General features: G+C 35.5%; 1 protein-coding gene across 1 annotated transcript; it reads left to right on the forward strand.

Moving 5' to 3' along the window:
* Positions 1 to 9,431, forward strand: LOC144966287 (NADH dehydrogenase [ubiquinone] 1 alpha subcomplex subunit 10, mitochondrial-like). The gene is made up of 8 exons (XM_078902504.1): positions 1 to 645; positions 1,602 to 1,688; positions 3,362 to 3,486; positions 4,297 to 4,385; positions 5,083 to 5,143; positions 5,715 to 5,827; positions 7,087 to 7,207; positions 8,696 to 9,431. The coding sequence occupies exons 1-8, from the start codon at positions 87 to 89 to the stop codon at positions 8,762 to 8,764; spliced, it is 1,224 nt and encodes a 407-aa protein (XP_078758630.1). The 5' UTR covers positions 1 to 86; the 3' UTR covers positions 8,765 to 9,431.
* Positions 9,432 to 17,875: the final 8,444 nt, after the last annotated feature.

Consider the following 17,875-nt stretch of genomic DNA (forward strand, 5'->3'; position numbering starts at 1 on the left):
GGTGCCCACTTCCGCCGCTGGTTTCAGGGTCATAACAATCTGTCACTGTAGTTTTCTTACTTGGATTGAGTTGTGGGAATATTTCAATGGCTCTTTTATTCGTCCGACCAGTCCTTGGTCTGCGGACGCAGGTCACAACCAATTTGAGACCGGCATTATGTAGAGCTGCTGATACAGGGGTTGAGTCCAATAAAAATTTCGCTGCTTCTCTGACATCCATGTACGGTCAGAAGGCCGAACGTAGGAAGCCGTTCCCCTACAAAAAGAAGGATTACAGGTTGTGGCATATCCCTTTTGACAGAGTTGATAGCCGACTTGACGATAATAGCAAAATTATTGTTATTGACGGCAATTTAGCAACTGGTAAATCTGAACTCGGAAAGAAAATAGCTAAAGAATTTGACATGCACTATGTTCCTGATGTGCCAGACAGTTCAGTTTATATCAAGGGTGACCTGAAAGTTGACACCAGAGAGTTTGATGACCAACTACCAGTCAAAGCCAAAAGCTGTGATTTTGAGCGATTTTATCTCCAGAACGGTTCAAAACAGTTACTGAATAACTTTGCAAGAACGCAGTATTTACTATTCCGTGAAAAAGTCTACAACTATGCCTATAATGTCATCAGTCATCTATTAAACACAGGTAAGCATAGCCAACTGATGAATTATGGCATAGTTCAAGAAGATAAGAGTAAAACTGAGGTTTAGTAATTTTCATCAATGTTTAAACCCACTAACAAAAATTGGAAAAACTTCCAAATACAGGCGCCACTCAGGAAAGACCCGTGATTATACATCAAATTCAAATGTCATAGAGGCAGAGGCTGTGCTTAATCCCAACAAGTGTTAGGGATAGTAAAATGTGCCTACTCCCAACCAGTGTTAGGGATACTGTAGTACAATTTGTGTATTCCCAACAGTTGTTGGTGTTGGTAAAATATTTTACCCGAGAAGTGACACAGGGCCGAAAATCTGCAGGTTCCTCTGTGAGGCCGATTAAATTTGGGCAATTTTCAAATGGTTAAAACTGATAGAACTATAATAAACAGAAAATAGTTTTGGACAGGATGCATCACGGAAGCCCCGTTGGCATTTAAAATTTTATTTGTTTTTTAAATTCTTCGAAAAGTGATGTCTAGAAACTGCAAACTTGTAATGCTGGGGAAAAAATTGAATTTTCATTGTCTTTTAGAACAATTTGAATAATTTCAGCCTAGCCGTACTTTTCTCTTTTTTTTCTATTGGTAGGCGAAGCAGATTGGGATGGGGGTTGGTTGGGGAAGGGGGAGGCATCAATTCACGCATTGTTGTGCCACACAAAGTGATGTAGCTAACAGGCCTCACTCAGCCATGTTGTTTAGTGAGAAAGGGGAATGGAATGTGGAATTGTCATCTCAACATCACACCAAACATGAACACACATAGGCTGGAACCTAATACTCCTACTACTAGGACTTCAGTATTTCCTGTCATCTTGGCTACAAGATCAAATCAAAAGATAATCAGAATTATTGTTTGTGCGTGTGTATGTGTGTGTGCATTTGAGTGAGTTTGTATGTAATATTACTATTAAAAGGGTATGTGTCCTCACTTCTGCAGGTCAAGGTGTTGTCATGAACCGAGGCATGTGGTCTGACCTGGTATTTGCCTATGCTTTGAGGAAGAACGGATATATGTCTCCAAATGGTTTGTTGATTTTACTTTCCATTATATATAGATTATATTGTTTATGCATAAATAGAATGCAACCTTAATAATACATGTTTATAAAGCCGATTAATAGTGCAGGTCATGTTATATAATCGTCATAGATGGCATGGCCATATTGTTGAAAAAATGTCGATAGAAGCAATTTATTGATATATTATGGGAGCAATTGAAAAATAAAGGGAAAATGAAGCTACAAAGCAATGCTAATAGGGATTATTTAAGGATTCTTAAAAGGATCAATATTACCAAAGATTAGCCCATTGCTGCTTTTAGTCAATCAATGTAAAAACAAAAAAACTTAAACTTTTATATAGTGTAATATCCACTAAACATGCTCAAAGCGCTTTACAAGGGGTCCCTGACCAACAGCAACATGTAACTTGTAGATCGAGACATGTTAGGTGATATTACAATTTTTTTCTGACATAGACAACGCTGTTAATGGCCAGGTACTCATTTTACACCTGAGTATGGTGAGAGAATGTGAATAAAGAGCCTTTTCCAAGGGCTCAACTTTGCGCTGAGTGAGGTTTGAACCCAGGACCTTCCAATCGAAAGCGAGTGTCATACCACTAGACCACATAGCCGCACTAAAGAAGCTAGGGATTGTTGTCTAGTTCTGTATGTCATGAATCATCTTGTAATTGTAAACTCTTTCATCCACTTGGGTGATGATGTCAAACTGAGCATAACTTTATGGGTATTCTTGACCATAGAATTGCATATGGCCTTGATTGTCACCATTGGCACTTTGCATGACACACATTGTGTTGATGATTCAGTTTCTCCTTCTTTATCACGGGAATCAGCCTTTTCTGTGATGTCCATGAGAAGTGAGTTAATGTTGATATGTCCCTCTCTCTCTGTCTCAGTTGGAAGGATGTTTTTTTTATGGTCAATCTTTTTTGTTAGTTTTCTTTCTTTAAATTTAATATTTCATTTTATTTTATTTATTTATTTATTTATTTTTTAATGTCTGCTGCAGATTAATTGTTTTCTTTGTCATAAACTTGCAATGTTGATAACAGCATCTTCTGGTCAAATCAGTATTGATTTGGTATATAGTACTTTATATACTAATGCAATAAAAGAAATAAAATTGAGACTTTGGTGTGATGTCAAATATATGCGTGGTTTTGATATTAATGTGCTACATACTAAAAGTACAATTCTCAGGAACCAGAAGTAACATTTTCTTTGTACACACCTGCTCATTGATCAAGGGATTATACATAAATGAGACGAATAAAATTAATGTACATAAAACGTGTTTGGTTGCTGAAACTACTCTCAATCAACAACAAAGACAAAGATAGATATTTATCCTATAGCTGATGCAACGTCCTTAATAATGCAAGTTTATGAATCGAATTTTGTCAGAGGATCAAAAATGGAAGAGAAATATGTGACAACTTGTATTTTATATGAACGGAACATTATAAATTAGGAAGTTAAATCTTCAGTTGTAAACAATTCATGATAACAATTATCATAAGAATACATTATTTATCCATTTTGAGTTTGAAAATTAGATATTAATATAAGAAATTGCATTATGTAAATTAATAAGTGGAAAAGCTTTTTGTTTATAATTGATGCACTACTTTAATATCAAGATAAATTCATGACTTTATCGTCTCTTTCTTCAGCTGTAAAAGCCTACCAGTTTCAATACGACATGTTGACCATCCAGGAATGGTGGCATCCTCATCTCATTGTTTATTTGGATGCACCAGTTGACCTTGTCAAAAAGAATATCAAGAAACGCAACATCGTATGTGCTTTTGAGTTTTAACTTTCTTTCATCTTAAGTTTAATTTGTGTATTTCTTAAATTGTTGTGTGCTTAAGACGTGTAATTTTTAATTGCTATTTTTATGGTTTGCTTTGTCATTTTTGTGGTCAAAGTGGCAGAGTGGTTATGGCATTACAGGTGCACTTTCGTTTTTTTGTCCTTGGGTAAGATCATTAACCCCAAATATTGTTTCCCTACAACCAGCAATGACTTAGACATAATGATTTACTTTGCAGTTATTTTTAGTATCCATGATTGATTTGCTAAAGATAAAAGTGATAAAACTGTAATAATCAAAAATAATTATTCCCTTAAGAGGAAATTCTTTATTTTAGTTATAAGAAACATTTTTGGTCCTTATATGACAGCACCCTGTGATCTAAGGTAATGTGGCTTGTTTAAGGCCTTATAGCAAAACGAGTGAGTGTTGAGCCCATATCTTCAAGTTAGGAAGTTAGACCATACTATTATGTCATTCTGCTTCTTATTATTCAAATGAAAAGTTTAATTTAGAATCTTAACGATTTTTTTATCATTTATACAATTTACTGAGATTTTTACATACTAATAAATTAATCTCTTGGCGCTGTTAAAGTATGACATGTTCACCACTGATTTCCATTTGAGTTGTTCTCTGGTCATTAAAAAAACCCAAAAAACTTCCTTCTATTAACAAAATATACAGCGCATGTACAATTAGGTTTGTCAAATTCTGATGTATGGTGAAAATAAAACCAATATGACAGCTCATTTAACTCTTTTCGTCTTTCTCAAATCTTGTCCCTTGAAGCCATGGGAAGTGAACAGTCCTGTTCTTACAGATGATTTCCTGGAGTCCATCAATGAAATGTACAAGACCAAGTACTTGCCACTCATGAGGTCAGTATAAGTCAATAATTTTTAGTATTTTTTTTACTCACTGCCGTTCAAAACACAACACCATTTTAACTTTCTTTACGTAACCTTTTAAAAATTGTTATATTTCATATGTAATTATTGAAAATGAAATTGTCAATATTTTTTAATGATTTAAAAGCTATTTCTGCCATTCATTTGATGCTACACAGAGTTTTTGGGTAATTTATTTCATTATTCAAACTAGAGAACTGATGAAAAGTAAGCTTTTCAGCAGCTTTTCAAAATACCTTAAAATAAATATCTTTTTGTGTCAAATGTTACAGTAGAGAACATTTTGGCACTTGCAATGTGTCACTCGTCTCATCTGTTAAATTCTTATGTGTGAGTCCTTAAGTGATCTCATAATCAAATGCTTTTACTTAAATTAAGAAAAATATTTTTTTCAAAGATGGAAAAGGTTATGGTTTTGATGATAGGAATATGATAATTGCCAATTGAAGAAGAAAAGCATTTTTTTTTTTGGGGGGGGGGGGGGGTAAAATGTGTGGTTACCATCCCCACCCCCCAAGGTGTATGATTATACAGAAGTTAAAGAAAAAAAAATCCACATGTAACCATACTACAAGCAAGTCATGAGCGAAATATGGGGTTTGATCTTAGTCGTCAAAAAGAAGGAAATTTTCATTGTTAATCCAAACAAACTTTTTTTTTACTCCAGACCTTGGACTGAGATTTTGACTTACGATCTGGCAGAAACTCCAACTCTTGATTTTGAAATAGTGAGTATTCAGTGAATTGCATTCTAATTTGTTGATTGAAAAAAGTGGGTGAAACGCAAAATTGTCGCTCATCCTATGATTCATTCTCAAAATACTTTTATTATCATTAATTATGAAAGATACATCATGACGTTAAGATCAAAAGTCATAGAAGATGTAATTATTTTCAACATATGTAAAAGACATCAGCAAATAGTTCCACCAAATTGACCCATCTTCCAACAAATTCAGATTTTCAGCTGTATTTTTAATTGGAGGTATTCTCTTCTTGCAAAGTGTCAGTCAAAACTATTAATTATTTATCTGGAAGCAGAAAATAAATAAAGTTTTAATGGCCTCTTAAGGTTATTACTTGACTGGTTGGTGCAAGTTGAATGTTTAATGCACTGTTTGTTTTTTTAATTCCTTCTAGTTACAAATTTCCATCTTTCATTTTTAAATTTTTTTTTTTGCAAAGATACATTTTCTCAGATTGTCTCCAAATAGAATTTTGTTTTGTTTTCTTTTATTAATTCATTTATATATTTAGTTTCAAAATGTCATAAATAATATTTTCATTTCACCCTACTAGGTTGTGGAAGACCTTGAAAGTCTCGACCTTGATAAAGCTCCTCTAGAGTATGAAAAGAGATTCAAAGACTGGACTAACGTTCACAATAGAGACTATAACAATATGCGGAGCACGTATGAATACATTTTCTCTCTCTTCTTTTAAAATTTTCTTTATGTTCTATTTATATTTTTCTCATAATTGATTTCTGTTACATTATTTTATCCATAGATATTTTTATTTTCATTTTTTATCACTTTGGATCAGGGGAAAAAATATATATTTATTATATTATTTAGAGCATAAATGCTTTATGAAAAAAAAATGTTTGAAATATTTTCTGGAAGTTGCATCTGTAAATATGGATTTATCATTTCTTAAGACATACCTGATAGCTTATGCATGAGGATATTGCAACTTCAATTTGAGCTTTTGTAAAAAAAAAAAATTAATTCTACGAGAAAGAAAAATAAAATTTATATGGCTTGTAGCTTGATCATACATTTTCATTCTGACATGAATGAGGTTTAGGGGAGTCAAATTTATGACAAAGTTCACGATTTTGTTTTGTTGTGATATGACGTTTCAATACCATTCTATTCAAATACTATAGCTTTTAGTTTGGTACATTGCATGACTTTTATTCTAGTAGTAACAAAGGTATATTTAGTAACAACATAATAGTCGATATAATCATATTATTTTTACAGGGTATAATAATTGTATATCATTTATGTTTCCTAAAATTTAAAAAAAAAAGAAAAATAATATGAGATATGTTGAAATACAGGTGTGTATTTCAAATAATGTCCACTTTTGGTGCCAGTTGTCTGGGCAACTTTATTTTTTTATGAACAGGGTACCGAAAACAGTCACTTCCAGCTAATTTTTTAACCATGAATTTAATAAATATGCACTTTTTGATAAAGTATTTTCATATTTTGATGGTGCCGAACCCACTCCACAATGCTTCATTTATAGCCTGATTTGCTATTCGGAAACAAATTTTCATGCAGGCATGAATCTAATAATCTTTATGTACTATCTATCAGCCTTACAATATCTGTCTGTTTAGCCAGGTCCTCATCCACATTTGATTTGAGTAGGATACCATTTTAAAATTTTTTTACTTAATCACAGAATGTCGAATTCAGAGTTTTGTGATCATAGACACCCATCCTGACTTGTCACAGAATTTTCATAGTTTGACTTTATTACAAGAAGAGTTGGAGAATTTGATTCTCGTCATCCACTGTATAAAGTAAACAGAGGTCAAAGTTGGCCAAAAATTTCCGGCTGTGCTGTTTTTTTGGGGTTTTTTTTTAAATTTTGTATTTGAATTAACTATTTAAAACATGCACATGAGCTCATACACTTAAATATTGATTTACAGATGTGCCCGGATAAATGCCAACAAAATCGAACACATGTTTGGCTTCCAGAAACCTTATGAAGCCCCTGAGTTGGTTGTTGATGGGGATGATATGCTTGCTTACAGAAACATTGTTTTGGAGGTAAAAACTTTTAATCTTTTTCATTGATGATGGCTATAATTATAATCAGTTTTCATTTATTGTATTGCGGAAGCTTCTGAATCAGTGCATTGCTTTCTTATTTGAACATAGTTCCACTGCTTGTAAATTTTTTTTTTTAATGCTCAATCAAACCAATTCAGTATCACACCTTATATCATATATAATGTTGGTAGAGTGCTGTGTCTTAGAATTATATCTATTACAACAAAGAAATAAAAATATATTCTTTATAACTCATGCTACATATGCCATGTTTTGCAAACCAAGGATCTAAATATATACAAGGTAAAACTAGACCTGTAAATCCTCAGACTATATTCGGAAGTTCCCACTAATCAATGAAAAATGACAAAAATACTCCCAAAACAACTGCAACAATTCTAAAATTACTCGAATTCTATTCTTCGCTCCGATTGTTGCTATTTTTAGCCATCCCTCTCCTCCATATCCACGAAGCATCGTCGATGTTCAAACTTTCACTCATTTGCTCGCGAGTTGAGTCAGTGAGGTCAAAGTTGAAGAATGTCTCTACAAAAGTTTGACTCGCCGTTTATATCGACAATGACATTAGTTGGTATAGTTATCCTGCAATAAGTGAAACTACGGTTGTACAAAGTGAAAATTACTGGAAAAGTGCTTTGTTTAAATTTTTGGTTTGCCTAGCATATGACTAGGGTTTTCGATCTTGTTTGCCTCAATTTCAATATGCCATAGGATTTTGTCAATCGTTCTGCTGACCTATGAAAAAAGCTATTGAGAATGGTGTAAAGAAACAAATTTAAATGGTCTTCGCTTGTGGACAAGAATGGCAAATGGTGACTTTCTCTCTGATTATGTACAGAAATGTTCAGATTCCAGCATCTGCTTTTGCATCATATGTCAACAGAGGCTAGCTAATGGTAGTAGAGGAAAAACCATTTTATTATGATATGCTGCGACTGATAATATTATCAAGAAAAAAGAGTGTAGGAAAAGAAATTGAACCCTACCCACCCAAATGGTGGCTCATAGTCGTCTTGAATAAAGAGAAAATGTTGTCACTCTACCCTCAGGCGCTTCTCCAAATATATGTATGTATGTATATATATTTATTTATGTGTGTGTGTGTGTGTATATGTATGTACAGTGTGTATATGATTGTGTGTGTCTGTGATTGGATGCATGTGAGCTTGTGTTTGTTAGTCTGAATCTGCAGTATGTAATGTTTTTTACTGATGGTCAATGTGAAGCACTTCGAAGCTTCGTCATAAGGGCTATATAACTGTACATTTATTATTATTATTATTATTATTATTATTATTATTATTATTATTATTATTATTATTATTGTTGTTGTTACAAAAGAACAGATGAAATTTGAAATGTGATAATTTAAATGGTATTATTGTCACCTACTTTTAGGGATATATACACACTTTTTATACCTCAATATCCATTGTAAAAATTTGTTCTTTTTATCTCTTTCAGGATCCTCGCATCAAATATTCTGGCAAGCATCAACCAGAAAACATGGGCAGATTATTCAGTTTGCTTTAAATACTTAGGTTGATGTTAAGTAAGAATGTGATCTTATTATTTTGTGTGTTAAAAATAAAAATGATGGGTTTCAACACTAGTTATCTTCTTTTGAGGTCAGATTATTGTGTCACCTAGATTAAAGTGGACAATTTATTTGAATACGTCTTCTGTATCAAATTATGTGATATTTGTCACAAAGTCATCCTATTAAATTTTTAAAAATTTAATATAGAAGATGATGTATACAAAGATACAAAAGTTTGATAATTTCAATCACAGAATTGTTGAAATAATAGTTTGCAGTATGAGAGTTTGTTATAAGTTTTATTCTAAACTTGGTAAATTTTAAATATTGTTTATACAAAGAAGAGATGAATATGCCTAATTTTTTTTTTTTTTTTTTTTAAATTTGAGTGACGTGAATATGATGTGTTTGACAATTCAATGCGGTTTAGAGAGAGACCCTTTTGTCGGGTAACTTAATTAAAAGTTTACCATAAAGTGGTCTGGTATGAGCGATTGAGAAACAAAGTAAAAAAAATGGAATGTTTGATAACAAGATTGATTCTTAGGTCTATTTTATTGTTATTTTTTTTTTTTGTTTGTTTAATATGTAAATTATAAGATGATACTAGTAATACACATGTCGTCATTTTGACGAAATTAAATATTATAATAAATCAAATTTTGATTTTATCTTGTCTTTTATGGGATAGGATCATTTGACCTCCATGGCAGGCAGAGAGGTCACTTTTCCTGTGTCGTTATTCCCTTTGTGTCTGTTTTCCTTTTCCAGGTTGCTTTCTCTCTTTGTCTTGGAATGAGATCACTCAAACATTTTTTTTTCTGGCCCAGGCGGTGGTGTTCTTGGCTGGAAGCGAAACAGTCAAATGTATAATATTAGTATTATGATATGATATTTTTGTCTAGTAAATTATCTCTGTTATTTGTTATAGTATTCTTTTGTTTTGAATATGATGTTTTGTAAGCATTTGAGTGAATTCCTCTTAGTGGTCAGTGGGATCCTGTGCTTTAGTCTGGATGGGATTTTTAGGTGACCTCAAACGAAGCAAATTGATAGTTTGCTCTTGGAATCTACTTCTCTTTCTTATCTGTACCAGTCCATTTTCTTACTTTATCTTGGGTGCTTTTAATTGTAAATCTAGAATTATTTTACTTTGCTGTTTTCTTCTTTGTTTACTGGCACTGAAATGATATAAAAATGTCGGAAACGCCATAAAACCCTTAAAAATAAAGGATATGTGCCTTTTGAAAATTGAGTTTTATTTTTCTCATAATAAATTCTTACTGGGTGATTTGTGTGCATCACTGATTAGAGAGACCATTTCCTATCTTATCATTTCCTGTCTTTGTCCTATTTGCCCCCACCCTCTCCCTCCATCCCTATTTATTGGACATTCCAATTGAGTTTCATTGTCCTGGAAAAGGACTATTTTGTTTTGCCAAAGCTCAGTCTGGGATCCTTCACTACTAATGTGTCAGTCAGCTGTCAAGAAATATTGATCCCAAAGATGTTTTTTTTTTCTTCTAAATCAGTAGATGCAGGTTTACCCAAAAGACCACTCCTATAAAGGCTGATAGCTTATATAAGCTCAGAAGACACCAGTGAAATATCATCTTTCAACTAAGAACTCAACACATACCGCTCAACAGCCATTTAAGCAAAATTACAAAAGACACGTCCCCTTCCTGCCCCCTATGTCAACATCCCAATGAAACAGTAACACACCACTCGCTTGAATGTCAACCACTTGAAGACCTGAGATACACATTCCTCCCACCAAATCAGTAATACACTGTATAGTGACATGGAACAACTACAAAAGACGTCTAACTTCCGCGTCTTGGCACAAGACAAGACCGAAGGGCTATAGCTCAGGTGGTCGCTGGTTTGGATAAGTAAGTAAGTTTCTTGTAAATCAGGCTGAATACAACAATAGAAGAATTTTTAATTCAGAAAAGTGAGTGGAGCAGGCACTTATGTTGGTAACAACAAGATATGAAGTGAGTAGAAAAGTGCCAGAAGACAATAGAGAATAAAAAAATTTTTCGCGGCGGTGGTGGGGTTTGAACCTGCGACCTTATTGGTACGACAACTCCGCCTGGCAGGTGAGAGCGTGGCTCTACCGTGTGAGCTATCCACGAACACAAAAATATTCGTTTCAAACCCAAAGTCATTTCTAGATCCCTCTCTCACCCACTTCTTGAGATCGCCGATTCGTTCGCCACCATCGCGAAGAAATTTTGACCAGCAGTTAAGCTTAATAGCCAATATTCTCATCACAAACATATAACATAGAAACGATTGAGACATTGAGTATGCTCCGGTGTATGGGGTGAATTTTTAATTCAGAAAAGTGAGTGGAGCAGGCACTTATGTTGGTAACAACAAGATATGAAGTGAGTAGAAAAGTGCCAGAAGACAATAGAGAATAAAAAAATTTTTCGCGGCGGTGGTGGGGTTTGAACCTGCGACCTTATTGGTACGACAACTCCGCCTGGCAGGTGAGAGCGTGGCTCTACCGTGTGAGCTATCCACGAACACAAAAATATTCGTTTCAAACCCAAAGTCATTTCTAGATCCCTCTCTCACCCACTTCTTGAGATCGCCGATTCGTTCGCCACCATCGCGAAGAAATTTTGACCAGCAGTTAAGCTTAATAGCCAATATTCTCATCACAAACATATAACATAGAAACGATTGAGACATTGAGTATGCTCCGGTGTATGGGGTGAATTTTTAATTCAGAAAAGTGAGTGGAGCAGGCACTTATGTTGGTAACAACAAGATATGAAGTGAGTAGAAAAGTGCCAGAAGACAATAGAGAATAAAAAAATTTTTCGCGGCGGTGGTGGGGTTTGAACCTGCGACCTTATTGGTACGACAACTCCGCCTGGCAGGTGAGAGCGTGGCTCTACCGTGTGAGCTATCCACGAACACAAAAATATTCGTTTCAAACCCAAAGTCATTTCTAGATCCCTCTCTCACCCACTTCTTGAGATCGCCGATTCGTTCGCCACCATCGCGAAGAAATTTTGACCAGCAGTTAAGCTTAATAGCCAATATTCTCATCACAAACATATAACATAGAAACGATTGAGACATTGAGTATGCTCCGGTGTATGGGGTGAATTTTTAATTCAGAAAAGTAACTTAACTGCTGGTCAAAATTTCTTCGCGATGGTGGCGAACGAATCGGCGATCTCAAGAAGTGGGTGAGAGAGGGATCTAGAAATGACTTTGGGTTTGAAACGAATATTTTTGTGTTCGTGGATAGCTCACACGGTAGAGCCACGCTCTCACCTGCCAGGCGGAGTTGTCGTACCAATAAGGTCGCAGGTTCAAACCCCACCACCGCCGCGAAAAATTTTTTTATTCTCTATTGTCTTCTGGCACTTTTCTACTCACTTCATATCTTGTTGTTACCAACATAAGTGCCTGCTCCACTCACTTTTCTGAATTAAAAATTCACCCCATACACCGGAGCATACTCAATGTCTCAATCGTTTCTATGTTATATGTTTGTGATGAGAATATTGGCTATTAAGCTTAACTGCTGGTCAAAATTTCTTCGCGATGGTGGCGAACGAATCGGCGATCTCAAGAAGTGGGTGAGAGAGGGATCTAGAAATGACTTTGGGTTTGAAACGAATATTTTTGTGTTCGTGGATAGCTCACACGGTAGAGCCACGCTCTCACCTGCCAGGCGGAGTTGTCGTACCAATAAGGTCGCAGGTTCAAACCCCACCACCGCCGCGAAAAATTTTTTTATTCTCTATTGTCTTCTGGCACTTTTCTACTCACTTCATATCTTGTTGTTACCAACATAAGTGCCTGCTCCACTCACTTTTCTGAATTAAAAATTCACCCCATACACCGGAGCATACTCAATGTCTCAATCGTTTCTATGTTATATGTTTGTGATGAGAATATTGGCTATTAAGCTTAACTGCTGGTCAAAATTTCTTCGCGATGGTGGCGAACGAATCGGCGATCTCAAGAAGTGGGTGAGAGAGGGATCTAGAAATGACTTTGGGTTTGAAACGAATATTTTTGTGTTCGTGGATAGCTCACACGGTAGAGCCACGCTCTCACCTGCCAGGCGGAGTTGTCGTACCAATAAGGTCGCAGGTTCAAACCCCACCACCGCCGCGAAAAATTTTTTTATTCTCTATTGTCTTCTGGCACTTTTCTACTCACTTCATATCTTGTTGTTACCAACATAAGTGCCTGCTCCACTCACTTTTCTGAATTAAAAATTCACCCCATACACCGGAGCATACTCAATGTCTCAATCGTTTCTATGTTATATGTTTGTGATGAGAATATTGGCTATTAAGCTTAACTGCTGGTCAAAATTTCTTCGCGATGGTGGCGAACGAATCGGCGATCTCAAGAAGTGGGTGAGAGAGGGATCTAGAAATGACTTTGGGTTTGAAACGAATATTTTTGTGTTCGTGGATAGCTCACACGGTAGAGCCACGCTCTCACCTGCCAGGCGGAGTTGTCGTACCAATAAGGTCGCAGGTTCAAACCCCACCACCGCCGCGAAAAATTTTTTTATTCTCTATTGTCTTCTGGCACTTTTCTACTCACTTCATATCTTGTTGTTACCAACATAAGTGCCTGCTCCACTCACTTTTCTGAATTAAAAATTCACCCCATACACCGGAGCATACTCAATGTCTCAATCGTTTCTATGTTATATGTTTGTGATGAGAATATTGGCTATTAAGCTTAACTGCTGGTCAAAATTTCTTCGCGATGGTGGCGAACGAATCGGCGATCTCAAGAAGTGGGTGAGAGAGGGATCTAGAAATGACTTTGGGTTTGAAACGAATATTTTTGTGTTCGTGGATAGCTCACACGGTAGAGCCACGCTCTCACCTGCCAGGCGGAGTTGTCGTACCAATAAGGTCGCAGGTTCAAACCCCACCACCGCCGCGAAAAATTTTTTTATTCTCTATTGTCTTCTGGCACTTTTCTACTCACTTCATATCTTGTTGTTACCAACATAAGTGCCTGCTCCACTCACTTTTCTGAATTAAAAATTCACCCCATACACCGGAGCATACTCAATGTCTCAATCGTTTCTATGTTATATGTTTGTGATGAGAATATTGGCTATTAAGATTAACTGCTGGTCAAAATTTCTTCGCGATGGTGGCGAACGAATCGGCGATCTCAAGAAGTGGGTGAGAGAGGGATCTAGAAATGACTTTGGGTTTGAAACGAATATTTTTGTGTTCGTGGATAGCTCACACGGTAGAGCCACGCTCTCACCTGCCAGGCGGAGTTGTCGTACCAATAAGGTCGCAGGTTCAAACCCCACCACCGCCGCGAAAAAAATTTTTTTATTCTCTATTGTCTTCTGGCACTTTTCTACTCACTTCATATCTTGTTGTTAACAATAGAAGAATTGCCGCTGAAACATAATTTTTAAATATCAGTCTTCAAAGTCTTCATCATTAGATTTCTATAAAATTTATTCCTGCGTTGCTTTTTAGTGATTCCCCATCTTTTTTCCTCACAAAATCTTGAAACCAAAGACTCAAAAATTCATGAACATTTATTTCAATAGCTATTGTGCATGGTTCTCTGTTTTTATCTTGTAATGGGGCGATTTGGTTTTACATTGGCTTTTTAGGCTGGGATTCCTCCGGGAGCAGGGGATTGTATAAGCCCCATGGTCAGTGATTATTTTACATTAGACCACACATTTTCTATCTGTTTTGTTTGTCTACATAATTTTTTTTTATCCTTTGATATTTCAATGTGGCTTTGTGTAGTGGTTATGGAATTAAGCCATTTGTTTGGGGTTTTTTGGGGTTTTTTTTAACCCTGACTCCGGTCTTCTGCTTGGAAAGACATTTTTGATGGATATTTTCTTTTTGTGGAAGATGATATTTTCTTTCTTTATAACTCATCTTTTTATAGTCTGTCATATATCATTTACGAAGTAATTTAACACATATTAAATAGGTACTTGTATATATAACCTACTATGATCTTTTTGGGTGTAGTCCACTTTTCTGGGATCTTGTTCTTGTATCTTGGATCTAACTCCATTCCCTGTTTAAATTTAGATCAGTACCCTTTGGTCTACTTACTCTTTGGTGCATGCAAGCACATATCTTTTATCTTTTAACTTTCTCATGTCATGTCTTTTCCAGTGGTGCTAAAATTGTATAAAAATGAACGCTTTTGAGCTGGAATCTACTGCCGGCGTCTGGAACTTTTAAAGAATCTTTGGTGGTCTTTTGTAAGATATAAGGAAAAGATTGCTGTAGAGTTACGTTCTTTTCTGTGATAAATCAGTCTATGTTTTATCTTTTTTTAAAGCGCCATTCACTGCAGTTGCAACCGCTGTTAAACACTCAGCCTCTTAGTTGCAGGTCTTGATATCCAAAATTGTTTTTGGTCCATTGTTGTAATGGAAATACTCTCAAACCAATGCAATTTATTTTCCATTACAACAATGTTAAAGCAGGCCAATAATGGGATTCAATTGTCTGATGTCACGTCCGCCCAGCAGCCAGCAGATTGGTTCTAAACGAAGAAAATCGGTACTTTTTATTCTTCATGCTGGCTAGAACTTTTTCACATGTCATGTGATCAGAATGTATAAAAGTCAAAACATGATCAGATTTATTATGTTTTTCTCCTCTGTATACACTTTTATGCTCGTCGGAGAAATTTTTCATAAGGGTGGTGATGGAGATAATGGCGTCCGCCATTGTTCCGATAGTTTAAAACTAGTTACAAGGGAAGTGACGTCATAACTGTTGAACCCAATTGCGTTGGGTTATCAGACCTGCAAATATGGGCACTTCGATTCTGGTAAATTTGATAAAGTATGCATAAGAAATATTCCGTCCCTAGAAGAAAAAAAGTCAAAAAATTACGAAAGTTAGGAGGAAGAGACGCAGGAGAAGTAAAAGAAGATGTCAACGTTAAAGAATAAGAATTATTCTACCCCTCTCCCTAAATAAATAGTAACGGGTAATGATATCAATAATAATTTGTGATGTCAGATAATCAAACGTTGAATTTCACTAACATTAGGTTTTTGAAAAAGAAGTATCATTTAAATATGTTTAAAAATGTCTTTTACTCAAAGATGACGAAATCGAAATAGGGGTAGAATAAAAGATTTCTTACACTCTTGCGTTTTGGAATTCGAACTTTGTTCCCAAAGCGCACTCGCAAGCTCGTGCAGCGGTTGGGAACACCAAAAGTGTAAGAATCGTTCATTATTATACCCTTTGGTTTTGGGGAAAACCAGATTTTACTATAGCTTAATAGCAAAATGAAAATTAAGAAGTGTATCTATTGTGTATCTTTTGTAAAATAAAAAAAAATAATTAAAGATTTTTTATAGATTTTTTTTTTTCTCCGGCACGTTTCCGGTTTTACTAAAAATCAATGACGCGTAATAATATCCTGACCACAACGATGACCGGGAATTTGTTCGAAATTTCAAACGTAGGAATTTAAAGAATTTTATACAACTGAGGTACAATCGTGATTTATCAACTACCATACCGGAATAAATGTATTGATGCTTTGCATTTAGCAAAACAAAAAAAAAAAAAACCCTCACAACATTCGCCAGCCGGATATGACATACCAACACACGCTTTTCGCTAGAACTACTCATAAAAATGGATGGCTAAAAAACAATAACAAAGAGCGGAGTAACGTCAACTTCGTTCCTTCTATAAATCAAGGCAAATTGGTACCACAAAAGAAATACGCTGAACACATGTCATTCTTTTATGTCTTAACTTTTTTTAATGGACGAAATAACTGGTAAGAGGACGAGAAAGATATAGATATAATATAGGTACATTTTTGTCTTTCTCTATCGCATTTACCTTTGCAGCGCGTATTACGTTGGCGATTCTAGCTGAATCAACAATTTTAACAGGTTGTTTTGGTCGACTCAGATAAATATATAATTGCACGATGTAAACAAAACCCGGAAATGGGTGGGGAATGTGATGTGTTGAAACCATAGCAATCTAGAGACTCGCATATGGAGCAATATTTTGTTTACTATATTATGTATGTGAAGGGAAAGAGATAATCTCTTGTTCTATTCCAATGTAGCGTTGGTTTAATTTCCCCAATTGTATTACATACATTATTTTCAAAATATTCTAATATTGAAGAGAGCGTTTTTAAAATCCTGCAATATCAAGTGAAAATGTACTCAAAGCGTTTTACGGAAGGGTCCTGCCGTGCATGTTAGACATGATTAGAGTTTATTTTAAAAATTGACAGGGTCAACGGTGTTACAGGACAAGTTGCCCTCTTTCCACAAGTCTTATGGTGTCAAAATTATGTAAGTAAAGAGCGTTGAGCCGGCAAAGATGAAACTCGAACCCGAGACCTAGCCCTATACCTTAATGTCATACCACAACACCACAACAGATACAACTACAGTGCACTCTGGATACGTCGACGTTCCTAAGTCGATTTTTACCCTAACATAAGTGAAAAAAAAACTCCACATAAGTCGATGTCGCTTAAGTCGATGTTCTTTTCACTCATGACCACAATAAAGTCAAAAATAAACAAGTATTTCCATTGGTTAAAAAAGCTACCAGTAAGAATTTCCAGTGTTTAAGAATATCCGCGAACGATTGGTGCACACCGATGCGATGTAGATGCTTTCCTGACATCCGTGCTCAATGTACATAAGCAGCGTCGAATATCTTTGATTTCTCCATCTCACATTTTACATAGTCGCAACTTGAAGTTCAAGATTTTTGTTGTTGTTGTTATAATCCCAGGCCATCCTCTTAATTAATATTAGTATCAATTTTATCAAGAATTCAAGTCACGTCTACAACTACAATGGCAAACCTATTGCTGAAAAGAAAGATCCAGCTGGTCGATGCATTTGAAAAGTCTGGCATGCGACAGAAAATCATCGCAGAGGAAATTGGCATACCAGCCATTTCTGTCTCGACGATTTACAAGAAGCATGACCTTGACCTAGAGGCTCCTACCCTTCCGCTTTTCGCGGAATAGTTTCACTTAATTGGTATACATTCCGCATTCAAAGCAAAAATTCCGCTTTTCACGTTTCCAATTGAGGA

Source organism: Berghia stephanieae, chromosome 2 (assembly GCF_034508935.2).
Source record: "Berghia stephanieae isolate SIO BIC M18660-M18661 chromosome 2, UCSD_Bste_1.3, whole genome shotgun sequence".
Lineage (NCBI taxonomy): Eukaryota > Metazoa > Mollusca > Gastropoda > Nudibranchia > Aeolidiidae > Berghia > Berghia stephanieae.

Bases quoted from the DNA above. Each gene is read 5' to 3' on its own strand.
- LOC144966287 (XM_078902504.1), top strand. From the start codon at position 87: ATGGCTCTTTTATTCGTCCGACCAGTCCTTGGTCTGCGGACGCAGGTC. The intron at 4,386-5,082 runs GTCAGTATAAGT...TTTTTACTCCAG, and splicing joins AAGTACTTGCCACTCATGAG to ACCTTGGACTGAGATTTTGA. The intron at 5,828-7,086 runs GTATGAATACAT...ATTGATTTACAG, and splicing joins TATAACAATATGCGGAGCAC to ATGTGCCCGGATAAATGCCA.